At 35.6% G+C, this 20,969-nt stretch overlaps 1 protein-coding gene across 11 annotated transcripts in view; it reads left to right on the top strand.

Annotated features, from left to right (window-relative positions):
* Positions 1 to 20,969, top strand: part of HERC2 (HECT and RLD domain containing E3 ubiquitin protein ligase 2) — a 237,729-nt gene that overhangs the window by 34,249 nt on the left and 182,511 nt on the right. For all 11 annotated transcript variants that reach the window (XR_006603900.1, XR_006603901.1, XM_045070659.1 and 8 more), the window contains exon 4: positions 5,920 to 6,057. Coding sequence is in view for 9 of the 11 variants with exons in the window: in XM_045070659.1 (XP_044926594.1) it covers positions 5,920 to 6,057 (138 nt within the window). In the remaining 2 variants the exon portion in view is untranslated. The remainder of the gene's footprint in view (positions 1 to 5,919; positions 6,058 to 20,969) is intronic.

Here is a 20,969-nt window from a genome sequence, read left to right as displayed (position 1 = left end):
GTACTATACAGCATACATTTCCTAAGTGGGCTATGTTTTTGATAGTGTGTACCCAAGAATTTACTTCTTTTGGAGCTATTATAAATGTTAAATTTTTTTTGGTTTCCAACTGTATGGTGATATTATATGGTGTAATTTCTGCATTGTATCTGTTACATGGAAAACAGTATGTAGCTGGTACTGTTTATTACATTTTTTTGTGTTGATTTTGTCTCCTATGATCTTGCTAAACTCATAAGGCAGTGCTTGTTTGTTTGTTTGTTTGTAGATCTCTTGGGATTTTCTTGAAGACAATCATGTAGTTTGTGAAGAGGAACAGTTTTTATCTTCTTTTATCTTACTGCTTTAACTAGGACTTCCAGTACAGTATCAAATAGGGATAAAGAGAATGGACATCCTTACCTTACTCCTTATCTTAAGGGAAAAGGATTCTTTTTTTTTTTTATTATAAAGTGTGATGAACTATAGAGTTCTGTAGATGTTCTTTATCAGGTTGAAGAAGTTCTCATCTCTTCCTAATTTGTTGAGAACTTTTGTCCTGAATAAATGATACATATTGTCAAAAGCTTTTTATACATCACTAGTATCAAGTGATTCTTATTTCTGTTGGGGATTACATTGATTGATTTACAAACATTGAACCAGCATTGTATTCCTGGGATATACTTCTCTTGATTATAGTGTATTATTCTTTATATGTATTGTTGGATTCAGTTTACTACTAGTCTGTTGAGAATTTTGCATGTATGTTCATTAGGGATATTTATTTATAGCTGCATTTTCTGTATGATTGACTTGAACAATATGGGTTTGAACTGTGCCTGTTCACTTCTGTGCACATAATTTATAGTACTACAAATGTATTTTCTCTTCCTTATGGTTTTCCTGACATTTTCTTTTCAGTAGCTGACTTTATTGTAATGGTACAGTATAGAATACATATACAAAACATGTGTGTTAATTGGTGATTTATGTCATCAGTAAGGCTTATGGTCAACAGTAGGCTATATTTGTAGTTAAGTTTTTGGGGAGTCCAAAGTTATGTGCAGATTTTCAACAGGCAGGGAATTGGCACCCTAACCCCCTTGTTGTTCAAAGGTTAACTGTACTCTTGTTTGTCTACTGGTTTTGTAAAACGAGTTGGGAAATGTTCCTCCTCCCATTTTCTGAGAGAGATTGTGTAGAATTGGTATAAATTTCTTATGTAAGTATTTAGTTGAATTCTCCATTGAAATCTTCTGGGTCTTGAGGTTTCTCTTTCGAAAGGTTTTAAATTCGGAAGTAAATTTCTTGAATAGTTATCATACTATTTTGCTTATGCAGTTCCTCTTAGATGAGTTTCTGTGGTTTGTTTTTGAGGAACTGGTCAATGTCTACTAAATTGTTGAATTTATGTGTTTAGAGTTGATGTAGTATTCTTTTTTCCTTTTAGTATCCTCACAGGTTGTAGAGATAGCCTTTGTTCATTCTTGATGTTTTAATTACTGTGTTTCTCTCTCCCCCACCAGTAGTCTTATGCAAGATTTATCAATTTTATTGATCTTTTCAACAAATCAGCTTAGTTTCATTGATTTATTTTCTGTTTTTCTGTTTTCAGTTTTATTTATTTCTGTTCTTATTCCCCTCTTACTGCTTGCTTTTGGTTTCTTTTGCTTTTCTCTTTCTAGTTTCTTAAGGTAGAAGTTTAGATTGTAGACTTCAGACCTTTTTTTCTTTGTTAACATAAACTTTTAATAATACAAATTCTCCCTGTAAGCAGTATTTTAAGTGCACCCTACATATTTTGATGTATTTTCGTTCAATTAAAAACATTTATTTATTTATTTATTTAATATTTAGTTACATTTCTGCTGAGACCTGTGCATTACTTTGAAATGTGTTGTTTAATTTCCAGGTCTTTTGACATTGTCTAGTCGTCTTTCTGTTATTGATTTCTAGTTTAATGGCATATGGAGAGGACATAGGTTTAATGTGGTTGATTTCAACTCATTTAAATTCGTTAAGATTTGTTTTATGACCTAAGATGTGGTGTTGTCTTGGTGAGTAGTCAATATGTACTTCACCATTCTAGAGGATACAAATCTTGAAATCAAGGTGTCACTTTTTTTTAGAATGATATTCTTGGGGTGCTTGGGTGACTCATTTGTTATACGTCTACCTTTGGCTTGGGTCATGATCCCAGAGTCCTGGGATTGAGCCCCACATTGGGCTCCCTGCTTAGCAGGGAGCTTGCTTCTCCCTCTCCTACTCCCTCTGCTTGTGTTCTCTCTCTTGCTGTCTCTTTCTCTGTCAAATAAATAAATAAAATCTTTTAGGAAAAAAAAGGAATGATATTCTACTATAGTTGGGTGGCTCAATGTGTAAAATGTTGATTGCATCCTTTTGATTGATGGTCATGATGTTCAGTTCCTTAATTTTGCTGGTTTTCTTTCTACTTGTTCTGTTACTGAGAGGGTAGTGTTGATATCTCTAATATAATTGTGGATTTGTTCATCTTTCTATTCAGTTCTCAGTTTGTGTTTTGAGGTGTTACTGTTGACTTCATACACATGTTGGTGAATTTACCCCTTTATTACTATGTGTTACTCCTGTTTATCTCTGGTAATTTTCTTTGCTGTGGAATTTGTTTTGTCTCATTAATATAGCCGTTTCAACTTTCTTTCATTAGTGTTTCTTGTTATTTATTTTTTCCACTCATTTACATTTAATTGCTTTGTATCATTATATATAAATGAGTTTTTTATTTTTCTTTTTAAAAATTTATTTATTTATTTATTTATTTGACAGAGGGAGAGAGAGTGCACAAGTAGACAGAGCGAGAACATGAGCAGGCAGAGTGGCAGGCAGAGGGAAAGGGAGAAGCAGGCTCCCCACTGAGCATGGAACCTGATACAGGGCTCAATTCTGGGACCCTGGGATCATGACCTGAGCCGAAGGCAGACGCTTAATTTGACTGAGCCACCCAGGCGCCCCTATTAATGAGTTTTTTAAAGATAGCTTGTGATTGGGTCTTTTTTTTTTTTTTTAAATCAAGCTTGTAGGATGCTGCTTTCATGACCCAAAGTGTAGTGGGGAGCTGGGTGTGTGGAGGGTTATAGGCTCAGGGTCTTTGAGAGCCTTTGTTTCTCGGAAAGCTGAGTATATGGTTAGCATTTTCCACTAATGGTAAATAGCATTTGTCTGGGAAGGGCAGTTTTTTTTCTGCATCTGAATCCTGTAGGCAACATGTCATCACAGGTGGTCCAGAGACTCCAGGGTGCATGAGATAAACTTCCTAAAGCCTCTTGGTGAAGATGTCTCTGAGAGTGCTAAGAAGGAGTATTTGTATTAGTTTCTTAGGGCTGTTGTAACAGAGTGCTACAGGCTGGGAAATCTCTTTTTTTTTTTTTTTTAAAGATTTTATTTATTTATTTGAGAGAGAGACAGTGAGAGAGAACATGAGCAAGGAGAAGGTCAGAGGGAGAAGCAGACTCCCCGTGGAGCTGGGAGCCCGATGCGGGACTCGATCCCGGGACTCCGGGATCATGACCTGAGCCGAAGGCAGTCGTCCAACCAACTGAGCCACCCAGGCGTCCCAGGCTGGGAAATCTTAAACAACAGAAACATATTGTCTCACAGTTCTGGGGACTACAGGTCTAAAATCAAGGTGTCAGCAGGATTGCATCCTTTTGAAGGTTATGAGAAAAGGCTGTGTTCCAAGCCTTTGTCCTTCTCGATGGCTGCCTTTTCCCCATGTCTTCACATTGTCTTTCCTCTGTGTATGTCTGTGTTCAAATTCATTCTTTTTGTAAGGACACCGGTCATATTGGATTAGGGCCTACCCTTATGACGTCTTAATTTGATCATCTGAAAATCCCCTATTTGCAAATAAGGTCACACTCATAGGTACAGGAAGTTAGGACTTGAACATATTACCAAAAAAATCTGTATTTAATGCCCAGTTGGATATTTCTGTAAATAGTAGAGGTACTGTGGGACACCTGATGTGTACCAGTGACAGAGGTCCTTTCTTCAGCTTCAGGAACTGCGGGTTAAGTTAATCAGCTTCATAGTTCCTGGAACACCATTTCAACTCCATCTTTTAAAATGTTTTCCTTTCTTTTTGGGTGCCTGGGTGGCTCAGTTGGTTGGGCGACTGACTGCCTTTGGCTCAGGTCATGATCCTGGAGTCCTGGGATCGAGTCCTACATCAGGCTCCCTGCTTGGTGGGGAGTCTGCTTCTCCCTCTGACCCTCCCCGTCTCGTGCTCTGTCTCTCTCTTATTCTCTGTCTTTCAAATACATAAATAAAATCTTTAAAAAAATGTTTTCCTTTCTAACGTGTTTGTGTATCATTATGAAACATTCTAGTGTTAAATGCATGCATTTTTAGGTTGCGTTAATGGAATGTATGGTTCCTTAGCCCGAGTTTGTCCCTTTGCTATTCAGTACTGTATTTTTTTTTTTTTTTTTTTTATGGAAAGAGAGAGAATACAAGTTGGCAGAGAGGCAGGCAGAGAGAGAGAGTGGGGAAGCAAGCTCCCCACTGAGCAAAGAGCCCAACGTGGGGCTCGATCCCAGGACCCTGAGATCATGATCCGAGCTGTAGGCAGAGGCTTAACCCACTGAGCCACCCAGGCGCCCCTAGTACTGTATTTTAAAGTCATATTCATAGTACATTGGATTGCTGTGGGTTTCTGCCCTCTGCATTCTTCTAATTGTGGGCCTGTATGGGAATTTTGTGAGCATAGCCCCTGGAAGGGATTAGAGGACCTTGTATGTAACTCAGTTGATTACTGTCCAGTCTAGTTATATGGGGTCCACCCCTTTGGCCAGTTGTGCCTGAAGGTTTATGTTCCTGGCTCCAATTATTTGACATTATTTAATTATCAAACAGATCATTGAAAGCTTACTTCTGGGCATGTGTTGTTCTAGGCACTTGGGTTTTATCAGTGAATAAAACCAGATGAAATGGGGAAAAATTCCTGTTTTGGAGCCAACAATTGTCTATTTGGTGAATGTAAAGTAATATTTCATTGTTTTAATTTAAATTTTTCTAAACAGAATTTGAGTATCTCTTCATAGCATTAGTTATTTGGGATTCCTTCTGTTTGATATCTGGTATTTCTCTTATAAATTGCAGAAGTTCCTTAATATTTGTTACTTGTTGGTTTCAGTTAATTTTAGATACTTCTTACTGTTTGTAATATGATATAATCCCTTTCACAGATTTAGATGTTTATTTCTTTCATTTAGAAAATAATTCATTTAGTAAGGGCATTCTAGGATAGGACACATTTATACTTCAAGGTTAGGTTCTGTCTTTATTTGCTGTACGTAAGGAGTTTCATGACATTTGTTCTTGACTGAAACTTTAAATTGTCAGTGGCTCAAAGTCTGGTGTTCAGCCTTTTTGTGTGTCTGAATGCTCTGAATTATATTTTGTCAATGGCAGTGATTCTGTGTAGCAGTGGTTCTCAGTTGGTGGAGTATGGTAATATATAGAGTTAAAAATGGTTTTTGAATCATGCTACCATTTCACATCCTCCTCTCTTTTGGACACCGCAATTGGGGATCACTGGATAAAAGCAGTTCATATGAAATTCAGTTAGGTAATATCAAAGACTAAGTTTGTTAGTTGTGAAATGTAATAGGAAATTAATGGAATACTTTAGGAGACCTGCTTCAAAGAAGAATTTGAATGATATATTGATTTCTTTATTAAAGGGCCACTAAACTATTCATTACTTCATAAATCACACTGTACCTTTGTGGTGATGACTCATATTGTTTTCTTTTAATCATCAAATATTCAACTAATAATGTATATTGTAACTTAACCTTTCCATTTCTGGGAGGGACATTTGCGAAGAGACTGATGAGTGGATGTTACGTTCTGAAAAGGAATTTAATAGATTTTTTAAAATTTTTGATTTTCCAGATGATGGTGTTGATACTCAAAGTGGAACAAAGAAAGAAGATCTGAATGACAAAGAGAAAAAAGATGAAGAAGAAACTCCTGCACCTGCATGTAGGGCCAAATTAATCCTAGAGAGCTGGGTATGGGGCAAGCAACCAGGTATTACAAACTGAGATTCTAATACTTTGAAAAGCTTGACCTGGCACTTCTTTTCTAGATACCATAAATCGATTTTTGTTGTTGTTGTTATGGAATTCTTAAAAATTTAACTGAAAATCTTTTGATATTATGGTAAACTCTACATGACCTACAATTTACCATTTCAATTATTTTTATGTATACAATTCAAGGATATTTAAGATGTTCACCTTGTTTTGTAATCACTATCACCATCCACTTCCAAAACCTTTTCATCTTTCCAAAATGAAACTCTGTACTTACTAAATGGTAACTCCTCTTTCTAGTCTACTCAGCCCCTGGAGACTACAATTTTACTTTCTGTTTTTAGAATTCTCACTAGTCTAGTTACTTGGTGTAAGTGCAGTGATACAGTATTTGTCTTTTTATGTCTGGCTTATTTTATTATTTAGCCTAATGTCTTCAAGTCTTGTCCATGTTGTAGTATGTGTCAGAATTTACTTCCTTTTAAAAACTGAATAGTAAAAAAACAAGAAACAAAAAACAAAAAAACTGAATAGTATTCCATAATATGTATATATTGCATTTTGTTTATCCATTCATCCATGGATGGGCATTTATGTTGCTTCCACCTTTTAGCTAATTTTTTAAAAAAGATTTTATTTATTTATTTGACAGACAGAGTTCAGAAGTAGACAGAGAGGCAGGCAGAGACAGAGGAAGGGAAGCAGGCTTCCCACTGAGCAGAGAGCCTGTTGTGGGGCTCAATCCCAGGACCCTGGGATTATGACCTGAGCCGAAGGCAGAGGCTTTAACCCACTGAGTCACCCAGGCGCCCCCACCTTTTAGTTATTTTGAATAATGCTGCTATGAGTGTAAGTATACACAAATTCTGCTTTCAGTTATTTGTGTATATACCCAGGTGTAGAGTTGCTGGATCATGTGGTAGTTCTCTGTTTAAGTTTTTAAGGACCTGGTGAATTTATCCCCAGTGACTACACCAGATTATATCCCTACTGGCAACTTATGAATGATTCTGTTTCTCTGTGTCCTTATCATCATTTGGCGTTGTCACTTTTTAAAAAATTCTAGCCATTCTGGGACGCCTGGGTGGTTCAGTTGGTTAAGCAGCTGCCTTCGGCTCAGGTCATGATCCCAGCGTCCTGGGATCGAGTCCCACATCGGGCTCCTTGCTCGGCAGGGAGCCTGCTTCTCCCTCTGCCTCTGCCTGCCATTCTGTCTGCCTGTGCTCGCTCTCTTTCCCTCTCTGACAAATAAATAAAATCTTAAACAACAACAAAAAAAATTCTAGCCATTCTGTTAAGTGTGTGTTGATACCTCATTGTGGTTTTAATTTGGGGTATATCCTGTGGCTCTTTACCTCTGTATCTCTTCAGTGGAATACTTGTTCATGTCTTTTGACCATTTTCTAGTTAGATTTTTCTTTTTCTTTATTTTGTGTTTTGGGGGTTCTGCATATATTCCAGATAGTAGTCCTTTGTCTTGGATATGGTTTGCAAATAATTTCTCTCAGTTCATAGCCCATCTTTTCATCCTCTCAGCAGTGTCTTAAGCGCAGCAATTGTAAAATTTTGATAAACTTCAGTGTGGACTTTGCTTCTTCCTCTTCCTCCTTCTTTTTCTTCTTCCTCCCCTTTCCCTGCTTCTTCCTCCTCCTCTTTGCCTAGCCCTAGAGCCTGAAGATTTTGCCCTGTGCTTTTTCCTAAAAGTTTGTAGTTTTATGTTTTTCATATATGTTCCTCTTCATTTGAGTTAAATTTTGTGTGCAATGTAAGGTTTAGGTCAAGGTTTTTTTTGTATGCTTACAATAACTACTCCAACACCATTTTTTTTTTTTTTTTTTTATCAGGCTAACTTTCTACTATGGAATTACTTCTGCACCTTTGTCAAGAATAAGTTGGGTATACTTGTGTGTTCTATTTCTCATTTCTTGTTTCTGTTCTAGTAATCCACGTATCTCTCTGCCCACACCACAGTCTTTATTATTATAGCTAAGAGTAAGTCTTGAAATTGGATAGATTGGTTCTTCCCATTTTCTTCTTTTTACATTATTGTTCTAGCAATTCTAGTTCCTTTGCCTTTCCATATAAATTGTTAAATTAAAAAATATTTAAATAACTTTTGGTAATTTAATACCTATGTGTTCATTTCTAGTATATAGAAATACAGTTTTTTTTTTATGTTTGTCTTGTGTCCTGCAACCTTGCTGAATTGACTAAGAAATTTAAAAAATATTTTCTACATAGACAGTTTATTTCTCCCTTTTCAATCCATTTGCCTTCTATTCAATTTTTTTTTTTGCCTTACTGCTCTGGCTAGAACTTCTTTACTATGTTCTTTAAGAGTGGGAGAATAACCTTACTTTATTCCTATCTTAGGGGGAAAATAGTCAGTCTTTTCATTGTTAAGTATAACATTAACGTAAGTTTTTGTAGATGCTTTTTATAAAGGCGAGGAAGTTCGTATCTATTCTGGTTTCCTGAGAGGTTTTATCAAGAGTAAGTGTTGAACTTTGTCAAATGCTTTTTGTACATCACTTGATGTACACTTGATGATTTTTTTTCCATTTAGTTTTATTAATATGAAGGGTCTGGTTTTTGACTGTTAAATCAGCTTTGCAATCATGGAATAAACCTCTTGGTCATGATGTATAATTCTTTTTATATGTTGCTTAATTCTACTTATGAATATTTTGATAAGGATTTTGTGCCTATATTCATGAGAACAATATTCTTTTTTTTTTTAAATATTTTATTTATTTATTTGACAGAGCGAGATCACAAGTAGGCAGAGAGGCAGGCAGAGAGAGAGGGGGAAGCAGGCTCCCTGCCTAGCAGAGAGCCCGATGCGGGGCTCCATCCTAGGACTCTGAGATCATGACCTGAGCCGAAGGCAGCGGCTTAACCCACTGAGCCACCCAGGCGCCCCGAGAACAATATTCTGTACTTTTTTTTTGTTGTACTGTCTCTGGTTTTGATATCATGCTAATACTAGTCTCTTAAAATGAATTGTGAAGTAGCTCTTTTTCTTTTTTCCAGAAGCATTTGTTTAGAATCTGTATTAATTCTATTTTAATGTTTGGTAACATTCTCCAGTGAAGCAATACGGACCTTGTGATTTACCTTTTGGGATTCTTAAAATTATGAATTCAGGTTTCTCAATAGTTGTACAGCAATTTAAATGATCTGTTTCATATTTGCTGAATTCAGGTAGTTTGTATTTTTTAAAGAATCAGTCCATTTTGTCTAAGTTGTATAATTTATATGTGTAGAGTTTTTCCCTAGTATCTTCTAATTATATGTAGATCCTGTTTCTTTCTTGATATTGGTAATTTATGTTTATTCTTTTTTTGTGTTTTGTCAGTCCTGTGTAGAGGTATAACAGTTCTATTGATCTTTTGCAGGAATCAGTTCTTTGTCTCATTGATTTTTCTCTATTTTTCCATTTTCATTCTCATAGTTTCTGCTCTGAATTATTTCCATCTTTCTGCTAACTTTTTGGTTTATTTTGCTAGTTTTTTTTCTTAGATTGCTGAGATGGGAGCTTATATTTATTGATTTGAAAGTTTCCTACTTTTCAAGTGACCCATTTAGTACTATGCATTTCTCTCATGATTGCTTTAGCTTCCCCTGCCACACACATTCTAATGTATTCTATTTGCCTTTTTATTCAGGTCTGTATTTTTTTGATCTTCCTCTTTCTCTGACCCATGGATTATTTAAGAGTGTGTTGTTTAGTTCCCAAGAGTTTGGTAATTTTCTCAGTATTTTCTGTTACTGAGTTCTAGTTTCTTTTCATTGTTTCGGAGAACATACTCTGTATGATTTCACTTATTTTAAATTTGTTGAGGTTTGTTTTGTGCCCAGGATATGATCTGTTTTGATATTTGTGTATTTGTGTATACACAATCTGAATGGTTGTATATTCTGCTGTTGGCTGGAGTGTTCTAAATGTTGATTAGATCCTGTTGGTTATGGTGTTGTGTTTTTTTATAACCTTGCTAATTTTCTGTCTCCTTATTCTCTTGTTCTGTCAGCTGTTGAGAGAAATGTTAGGTCTCCAACTCTAAGACTATATAGTTGTTGTTTTTTTTTTGTCACATCTTTTGCTGTTTGGTGCACATACATTTAGAGTTGTTATGTCTTATTGGTGGATTGACCATTTTCTTATTTTTAATATTGCTTTATATTCCTGGTAATTATCTTTGCTCTGACATCTGCTTTATTTGACATTAATATACCCATTCTTGCTTTCCTTTGATTTTTGCTTGTATGCTTTTTGTTAATTCTATCCATTTACTTTTTTTTTTTTTTTTAAAGTAGGCTCCGCACCCAGCATGGAGCTTAGCACAAGGCTTGAAACTCATGACCCTGAAATCAAGACCTGAGCTGAGATCAAGAGTCCATGCTTAACCAACTGAGCCACCTAGGCACCCCTTTATGCATTTACTTTTATTTTGCCTATTTGAAGTCACTTTCTTGTAGATAGCATATAGTTGGGTCATATGTTTTTAGTCCACTTACCAATGTCTGTCTTTTAATTGGAATATTTAGACTTTGCATTGAATTTCATGTAATTTTTGATAAATTAGAGTTTAAGACTGATGTTTTGTTTTCTGTTTGCTCTGTTTTTTTCATTTTTGTGTTGTTTATACTGCCTCCCTCTGGTTTACTTGACTATTTTTAGAATTCCATTTTGATTTATCTGTAGTGTTTTTAAGTTTATTTTTTTGATGTAGCCTTTTTAGTGATTTGTCTAATACGTTATATATACATAACTAAGCACATTTTGCTGGTTGTGTCATTTAACCAGTTTGGTTGACACATGGAAATCTTATTCTTAATCTCTATTCTTTTCTGTTCAAGAGATTTCCCTAAATATTTTTGTTGCATATGTTTATAACCACGTTTAGCATTTTTTGCTAAAGCTTCAGATATAATTTAGAAAAGTCAAGGGATGAAGAAAAGCCTATTGTATTCACCCCTGTGTTACTTACAGTGTTCTTCCTTCCTGAGCTCCAAGGTTTTCCTTTTATTGTTGCCATTCTGTTTAGAGAAGTTCCTTTAGCCATTCTTTTAGTGTGGGTCTACTGATGATGTATTTTCTTAGTTTTCCTTTACTTGAGAATATTTGATTTTCCTTTCATTCCTAAAGGACATTTTTGCTAGATTTAGGATTCTAGGTTGATGATTCTTTTTTCATCACTTCAGAAATATTTTGTTGCTTTCACTAGTCCTCCAGGGTTTCTGATGAAAAATTTGCTGTTACATGAATTGTTATTCTACCATATTTAAAGTGTTTTTCTCTGGCAGCTTTTAAGATATTTTCTTTGTTTTTAGTTTAATTATGCTGTGTCTTTATTTGGATTTCTTTGATTTCATCCTGTTCAGATTTGCTCACCTTCTTGGATTTGTAGATTTACATCTTGTTGAATTTGGGAAGTTTTCAACCCCACCCCTTCTTTAACAACCCAAAATTCAAAGGGAAGAATGTTAGATCTTTTGTTACATTACACAGATGCCTGTGACTCTCATTTTTCCTTTTTTAAAAATGAGGTATAATAGATATAGGTACAGATATATAGTATCTTAGTTTATTTAGTTCCTCTTCTTTTTAAAAAAAAATTTAAAAAATATCTTACTGGAGCGCCTGGGTGGCTCAGTGGGTTGGGCAGCTGCCTTCGGCTCAGGTCACGGTCTCGGTGTCCTGGGATCGGGTCCCATGTTGGGCTCTCTGCTCGGCGGGGAGCCTGCTTCTCTCTCTCTCTGACTGCCTCTCTGTCTACTTGTGATCTCTCTGTCAAATAAATAAATAAATAAATCTTTAAAAAAAAAAAAATCTTATTTATTTATTTGAGAGAGAGCATAAGAGGGGGGTAGGGTCAGAGGGAGAAGCAGATTCCCCACTGAGCAGGGAGCCTGACCTGGGACTTGATCCTGGGATTCCAGGTTCATGACCTGAGCCAAAGGATCAGGTGGCTTAACCAATTGAGCCACTCAGATGCCCTTCCCTTCTCATTTTTAATTGGATTTTTTTTTTTTTTTTTTTGCTATTGAGTTTTAGAATTTTTTTTTAAATGTATTTTGGATGTTAACCTTTTATCCCTTATCAGATACATCATTTGTAAATATTTTCTCCCATTTGGTAGGTTGCCTTTTCGTTTTATTGATGGTTTCCTTTGCTCTGCAGAAGCTTTTTAGTTTGTTGAGCCCCACTTGTTTACTCTTGCTTTTGGTATCAGATTGCAAAAAATCATTGCTAAGATTTGTGTCAGGAAGCTTACCATCAATGTTGAATTCTAGGATTTTTATGGTTTCAGGTCTTATGTTCAAATTTTTAAGCCATTTGAGTCAATTTTTGTGTGTGATATAAGATAATGGTCCAGTTTCATTCTTTTGGATGTGTCTGTCCAGTTTTTCCAATAAGATTTACTAAAGAGACTATCCTTTCCCCATTGTATATTCTTGGCTCCTTTGTTGTAAATTAATTGACCATACATGTGTGGGTTTATTTCTGGACTTTCTATTCTGTTCCATTGATTTGTGTGTTTTTATGCCAGTGCCATACTGTTTTGATTACCATAGTATTATAGTTTGAAATTAGGTGGTGTGATACCTCTAGCTTTGTTCTTTTTTCTCAAGATAGCTTTGGCTGTTTGGTCTTTTATGGTTCCATATAAATATTAGGATCATTCTATTTCTGTGAAAAATGCCACTGAAATTTTGATAGGGATTTTGAATCTGTAGATTGCTTTGAGTAGTGTGGACATTTTGACAATATTAATTCTTCCAGTCCATGAGCATGGATTATCTTTCCATGTTACCATCTTTAATTTTTTTCATCGTTGTCTTATACTTTTTACAGGTCTTTGACCTTCATTGTTCAATTTATTCTTAGGTATTTTGTTCTTCTTGTTGTGGTTATAAATGGAATTGTTTTCTGTGATAGTTCATTATTAGTTTATAGAAGTGACTAGGATTTTTGTGTATTGATAATTGTATTCTGCTTTTCTAAAATTTTTTAAAAAGTTAAAGCCAATTAATTAGCATAAAATGTATTATTAGTTTCAGAGGTAGAATTTAGTGATACATCAGTTGCATATAATTTAACACCCAGTGCTCATTACATTAAGTGCCCTCCTTAATGTGTATCCTGCTACTTTACTGAATTTATTAACTCTAACAGTTTTTCTTTCTTTTTTTTTGTGGTCTTTAGGATTTTCTATGTATCATATCATTTGCAAATAATGACAGTTTTATTTTTTTCTTTCCAGTTTGGATATCTTTGTTTTTTTTTGCTTGTCTAAATGTTCTGGTTAGGATTTCTAATACTATGTTGAATAAAAGTGGTCAGAGTGAGCATCCTTGTCTTGTTCCTCATTTTCGAAGGAAAGCTTCCAGCTTTTCAGTGTTAAGTCAGTGTTAGCTGTGAGCTTGTCATATATGGCCTTTATTATCTTGGAAGTGCATTCTGTCTATACCTGCTTTGTTGAGAATTTTTATCTTAAATGGATGTTGAATTTTGTCAGATGCTTTTTCTGCATCTATTGAAATTATCATATGATTTTAATTTTATTTTATATTATTTTAATTTTCATTTTATTTTATATTATGATTTTATTTTTTCTTTTTATTTTATATTATGATTTTATTTTTCATTTTGTATATTATATTGATTGGTTTGTGGGTATTGAACTATCCTTGTGTCCCTGGGACTAAATCCCAATTGATCATGAAGTAGCACCCTTTTAATGTATTGACAAAATCAGTTTGCTAATTTCTGAGGATTTTGGTGTATATGTTAGTTAGGGAAATTGGCCTGTAACTATTTTTTTTTCCTCTTCTGGTGTCATTATCTTGCTTTGAGATCAGTAATTCTGGTCTCATAAAATGAATTAGGAAGTGTTCTCTCCTCCTCAGTTTTTTGGTAGAGTTTGAGAAGGGTTGGTATTAATTGTCCTTTGAATGTTTAGCAGAATTCAACAGTGAAGCCATCTGTTTCTGATTTTTTTTTTTATGGTTTTATTTATTTATTTGACAGAGCGCAAAGGGGGAGTGACAGGCAGAAGGAGAGGGACTGAGTAAGGAATCTGATGTGGTGCTTGATCCTAGGACCCTGGGATCATGACCTGAGCTGAAGAGAGATGCTTAACTGACTGAATCACCCAGGCGGGGAGGTTTTTATTACTGATTAAATCTCCTTTTTATATTTTCTGTTTCTTTCTCATTCAGTTTTGGAAAGTTGTATGTTTCTAGGAATTTGTCCATTTCTTCTGGGTTGTATAGTTTGTTGTATAATTGTTCGTAGTAGTTTCTTACAATTTTTGTATTTCTGTAATATCAGTTGTAATAGCTCTTCTTTCATTTCTTTTTAAAAAAATTTATTTATTTATTTATTTTTAAAATTTTTTATTTTTTATAAACATATAATATATTTTTATCCCCAGGGGTACAGATCTGTGAATCGCCAGGTTCACACACTTCACAGCACTCACCATAGCACATACCTTCCCCAAGGTCCATAACCCCACCCCTCTTCTCTGAAATCCCCTCCCCCCAGCAACCCTCAGTTTGTTTTGTGAGATTAAGAGTCACTTAAGGTTTGTCTCCCTCCCAATCCAATCTTGTTTCTTTATTCTTCTCCTACCGACTTAACCCTCCATGTTGCATCACCACTTCCTCATATCAGAGAGATCATATGATAGTTGTCTTTCTCCACTTGACTTATTTCGCTAAGAATGATACCCTCTAGTTCCATCCACGTCATCGCAAATGGCAAGATTTCATTTCTTTTGATGGCTGCATAGTATTCCATTGTGTATATATACCACATCTTCTTTATCTATTCCTCTGTTGATGGACATCTAGGTTCTTTCCATAGTTTGGCTATTGTGGACATTGCTGCCATAAACATTCGGGTGCACGTGTCCCTTCAGAGCACCATGTTTGTATCTTTAGGATATATACCCAGTAGTGCAATTGCTGGGTCATAGGGTAGCTCTATTTTCAGTTTTTTGAGGAACCTCCACACTGTTTTCCAGAATGGTTGCACCAGCTTGCATTCCCACCAACAGTGTAGGAGGGTTCCCTTTCTCTGCATCCTTGCTAACATCTGAAAGCTTTTCCGCTAAGGTCAGGAACACAGCAGGGATGTCCATTATCACCACTGCTATTCAACATAGTACTAGAAGTCCTAGCCTCAGGACTTCTATGTGGAAAACCCAAAAGACTCCACTCCAAAACTGCTAGAACTTGTACAGGAATTCAGTAAAGTGTCAGGGTATAAAATCAATGCACAGAAATCAGTTGCATTTCTCTACACCAACAAGACAGAAGAAAGAGAAATTAAGGAGTCAATCCCATTTACAATTGCACCCAACACCATAAGATACCTAGGAATAAACCTAGCTAAAGAGGCAAAGAATCTATACTCAGAAAACTATAAAGTACTCATGAAAGAAATTGAGGAAGACACAAAGAAATGGAAAAATGTCCCATGCTCCTGGATTGGAAAAATAAATATTGTGAAAATGTCTGTGCTACCTAAAACAATTTACACATTTAATGCAATTCCTATCAAAGTACCATCCATCTTTTTCAAAGAAATGTAACAAATAATTCTAACATTTATATGGAACTAGAAAAGACCTCGAATAGCCAAAGGAATATTGAAAAAGAAGGCAAAGTTGGTGGCATCACAATTCTAGACTTCAAACTCTATTACAAAGCTGTCATCATCAAGACAGCATGGTGCTGGCACAAAAACAGACACATAGATCAATGGAACAGATTAGAGAGCCCAGAAATAGACCGTCAACTCTATGGTCAACTAATCTTCAACAAAGCAGGAAAGAATGTCCAATGGAAAAAAGACAGCTTCTTCAATAATTGGTGTTGGGAAAATTGGACAGCCACATGCAGAAAAATGAAATTGGACCATTTCCTTACACCACACATGAAAATAGACTCAAAATGGACGAAGGACCTCAATGTGAGAAAGGAATCCATCAAAATCCTTGAAGAGAACACAGACAGCAATCTCTTCTACCTCAGCCGCAGCATCATCTTCCTAGGAACATTGCCAAAGGCAAGGGAAGCAAGGGCAAAAATGAACTATCAGGATTTCAGCAAGATCAAAAGCTTTTAGAGAAAGACAACTATCATATGATCTCCCTGATATGAGGAAGTGGTGATGCAACATGGGGGCTTAAGTGGGTAGAAGAAGAATCAATGAAACAAGATGGAATTGGGAGGGAGACAAACCATAAGTGACTCTTAATCTCACAAAACAAACTGAGGGTTGCTGGGGGGAGGGGGGTTGGGAGAAGGGGGGTGGGGTTATGGACATTGGGGAGGGTATGTGCTTTGGTGAGTGCTGTGAAGTGTGTTCACCCGGTGATTCACAGACCTGTACCCCTGGGGATAAAAATATATGTTTATAAAAAATAAAAAATTAAAAAAAATAAAAGACTAGAAAGGAAGCTAGAGAAAAAAAAAAAATCAAAAGCTTTTGCACAGCAAAAGAAACAGTTAAGAAAACCAAAAGACAACTGACAGAATGGGAGAAGATATTTGCAAACGACATATCAGATAAAGGGCTAGTGTCCAAAATCTATAAAGAACTTAGCAAACTCAACACCAAGGAACAAATAATCCAGTCAAGAAATAGGCAGAAGACATGAACAGACATTTCTGCAAAAAAGACATCCAGATGGCCAACAGACACATGAAAAAGTGCTGCTCCATATCACTCGGCATCAGGGAAATACAAATCAAAACCACAATGAGATATCACCTCACACCAGTCAGAATGGCTAAAATTAACAAGTCTTCTTTCATTTCTTATTTTATTTGAGTTCTCTCTTTTTTTTCTTGGTGACTTTAGCTACCTGTTTGTCAATTTCATTTTTCTTATCAAAGAACCGGTTCTTGATTTCATTGATATCTTCTATTGTCTTTTTATTACCTATTTCATTATTCTTGTTTTTTTTTCCTTCTACTAACTTTATCCTTCATTTGTTCTTTTTGTAGTTCCTTGAGGTGTGAAGTTAGATTATTTGATATGTATCTTGTTTCTTGATGTAGGCATTTATCTCTGTGACCTTCCCTTTTAGAACTGCTTTTGCTGTAACCTGTAAGTTTTGGTAGGCTGTATTTTTTTTTTAAAGATTTTATTTATTTATTTGACAGACAGAGATCACAAGCAGGTAGAGAGGCAGGCAGAGAGAGAGAAAGGAGGAAGCAGGCTCCCTGCTGAGCAGAGAGCCCGATGTGGGACTCGATCCCAGGACCCTGAGACCGTGACCTGAGCTGAAGGCAGAGGCTTAACCCTCTGAGCCACCCAGGTGCCCGGTAGGCTGTATTTTTCTTTTCATTTGTGTCAAGGTATTTTCTGTTTCCTCTTGATTTCTTGATTGACCCATTGGTTGCCAAGTACCATGTTGTTTAATCTTCACATATTTGTGAATTTTGCAGTTTTCTTATAATTGATTTCTAGTTTGGTTGGAACAGTTGTTTGATGTGATTTTGGTATCCTTAAATTTATTAAGGCTTTTCTTATGCTCTAATATGTGATGTCCTAGAGAATTTCCATGTTGTCATGACAAGAAAGTATATTCTTTTTTTTTTTTTTCTGTATACATCTGTTAAGTCCATCTAGTCTGATATATAGTTTAAGGTGATATTTCCTTATTAATTTTATGGCTGGATCATCTGTTCATTGGTGAAAGTAGAATATTAAAGTCCCCTGCTATTACTGTATTGATATTTTTTTTCTCCCTTGTGTTTGTCGAGGTGTACTTTTATATATTTATTTTTTCCTACATTGGGTGCCTAAATATTTATAAATGTTATATCTTCTGTTGGGTGGACTATTTTTTTTATTACTTTTTATCATTATGTAATGCTTTTCTTTTTCTTTGGCTTTTTATACAGTCTTTATTTTAGTCTGTGTTGTCTGATAAAGGCGTAAGTATGCCCACTTAGCTTTGGTTGTCCTTTGTATGGAATATCTTTTTTCATCCCTTCACTTTCAGTCTGTGTCCTCATGTCTGTAGGTGAATCTCTTGTAGACAGCTTATTCAGCCATTCCGTGTCTTTTAATTGGAGAATTCTCTGTATTTACATGTACACTGATTATTGATAGGTATGTGCTTATTGCCGTTTTGTTAATTGTTTTCCTTTTGTTAATTGTTTTCCGGCTGATTTGTAGTTCCTTTGTTCCTTTTTTCTCCTCTTGCTTTCCTCCTTGGTGGTTTGATGGCTTCCTTTATTGTTATGCTTACATATCCTTATCATTGTATTTTATGTATCTGCTATAGGTTTTTGTTTTATGGTTAGCATGAGGTTATATATTTATAACGGTCTATTTTAAGTTGATAACAGCATAAGTTTGAAAGTATTCTAAAGCTCTGAATTTTTACCCTCACCCTCATGCTTTATGCTTTGATGTCATAATTTACATCTTTTTTATCCTATGTATCTTTTAGTTATTGTAGTTGTAGTTATTTTTCCTAATCTTGTCTTTTATCCTTTATGCGAGGTTTTATAAGTGATTAGTCACTTACCTTTACTATGTATTTATCTTTTCAGTGAGATTTGTACTTTCATATGTTTTCTTGTTACTGATTAGTTCCCTTTCTTTTCCAGAAAAAGGGTTTTCATCCAGGCCTCTTGATGGACAACTAAAAAACTGGCAGTTGGTGTTTATCTTGGCCCCTTATCTTGGTCGGAGGGGGGGGGGGGTTAGGAGCTTTATAGATAAGGGCAGTCCTGATTGTAAACCTACTGCATTTGTACAAAAGAGTGTAATTCATCTATCCCTGCCTGCTTTAAGTCCTGGTGCTTACTTCTCTCAGTAATAAATGCTGTTTGTGGAATCCCCCCCCCCCCCCCAAAAAAAACAGGACACTTTCATCTGCATCAAAAACCTGTGCAGGCATGTTTTCTTTTTCCTCAATGACTTTCTGAATGGCATCTGGGAACTTGTCTACTTCCTCTTGATTGGCAGAAGCTGCTTCTCCTATTGACATTTTTTAAGCCAAATCTCTTTCTGAAATTACCAAACCAACTTACTGGCATCAAATTTTCCAGCTTTTGAATTTCATCTTCCTTTTGCTTTAGGTTGTCATCATATAATGACTTTGCTTTTTCTCAAATATCATTAGAGTCTCTACAGGTATTCCTTTCTTACAGCAATTCTGCACCCACATAAAAGCTGCATTTTTGGGGTGCCTGGGTGGCTCGGTGGGTTAGGCCTCTGCCTTTGGCTCAGGTCATGATTTCAGGGTCCTGGGGTTGAGCCCCACATCGGGCACTCAGCTCATCAGGGAGTCTGCTTCCTCCTCTCTCTCTGCCTGCCTCTCTGCCTACTTGTGATCTCTGTCTCTGTGTCAAATAAAAAAATAAAATCTTTAAAAAAAAAGCTGCAATTTTAGTACTGCATGAAAAGGTATTTCATAGAAAGTACAATGTTTTTGTGTCTGCTGGTGTGACTACTTTGTCAGCTTCATGAATTTCCTCTTCTTTTTTTTAAAAAAATATTTTATTTATTTATTTGACAGAGAGAGAGACAGTGAGAGAGGGAACACAAGTAGGGGGAGTGGCAGAAGGAGAAGCGGTCTTCCTGCTGAGCAGGGAGGCTGATGTGGGTCTTGATCTGGGCCACCCAAGTGCCTCTTAACATTGGTTCTTATACCAGATTCATTTATCTTGATAGCAGGCAACCACAGCTGCAGACCTCCATCTATAGTACTTACCAAACAATTCAACCTTTTCTTGTAATGTTGTGACTTTTCTCTGCTTCTTGGGTGCACATCCGGCATCATTAGTGGCACTACGTATGGATCCCATGGTGTTATTCAAGGTTTACAGTATTGCACTAAACAAAGTGAAAGATACATCCGAACTACTAGAGATCACTTTTTACTGTAATACACAATTTACTGGGACAGCTGCTCATGTGGAGATGATTAGCATTTAGTGTTGTTTTAAACGGATACTTGGAATACTTGACTCACTGCAATAGCAAGTGAGTGGTTATGAAATTATTAGAGTAGTACATTACATTAAGTATGTACTGTGGTTAATTTTATGCTGTTACGATTTAATACTGCATCTTTAGGTTTGTTTACATTTCTCTTAACCTTGTAGGGGTTTTGTAAGTATTTTTGTGTGTAAGATGATAACTTTTAACTTTATAATAGATTTGTGTATATTTTATGGTAGTAAATGATAGAATAGTAGTTACACATATATTTGCATTTATGGCATACCTTTTAAGTTTCTTTGATATTTCTAGGCTTTGTGATTTGTTTGTGAGGTTTTAAACATTGTTGGAAATCTTCAAAAATTTTCCAATGTATTTATTGAAAAAAAGTGTGTATAAGTGGATTTGTGTAGCTTAAGACTGTGTTGTTTAAGCATCAATTGTAATTATTTTATCTTCCTCCAAAATATTCCTGTAAATTTATTACCTTTCATGAATCATATATGCTAGACAATTTTATTGAAACATTTTTATTTTGAGTTTGGTTATATAACATGAATATAATGGATAGAGTTTTTTTGTGTGTGTAGGAAATGTGCTGCCGAGAAGTATTGACTTTATAATTTTGTATTAAAAGCTTTATGACAGTGCTTCAGAGAGACAGCATACCATGGTGACTAAGAGTGGTCTGTCTCATGTGCCATAATCCTCTGGGTCACCTTGAGCAAATTCTCTGTGCCTTAGTTTCCTGCTCCTTAAAATCATGTACAGTATTACCTCTTGATGGTGACTATGAGAATTACTTAATTCTCATAGGTAAGTTGTAAGGTGCTTAAGGTGTAAGGTGTGTAAGGTGCTTAAAACTGTTTATTGGCACATATTAAGTACTCAGGTGTTATATATTATTGCTATTATCCATTTTATCA

The sequence above is a fragment of the Mustela putorius genome, unplaced genomic scaffold, assembly GCF_011764305.1.
Source record: "Mustela putorius furo isolate JIRA1106 unplaced genomic scaffold, ASM1176430v1.1 tig00003972_pilon_pilon_pilon, whole genome shotgun sequence".
NCBI lineage: Eukaryota > Metazoa > Chordata > Mammalia > Carnivora > Mustelidae > Mustela > Mustela putorius.
This window is presented reverse-complemented; position numbering and strand designations above follow the sequence as displayed.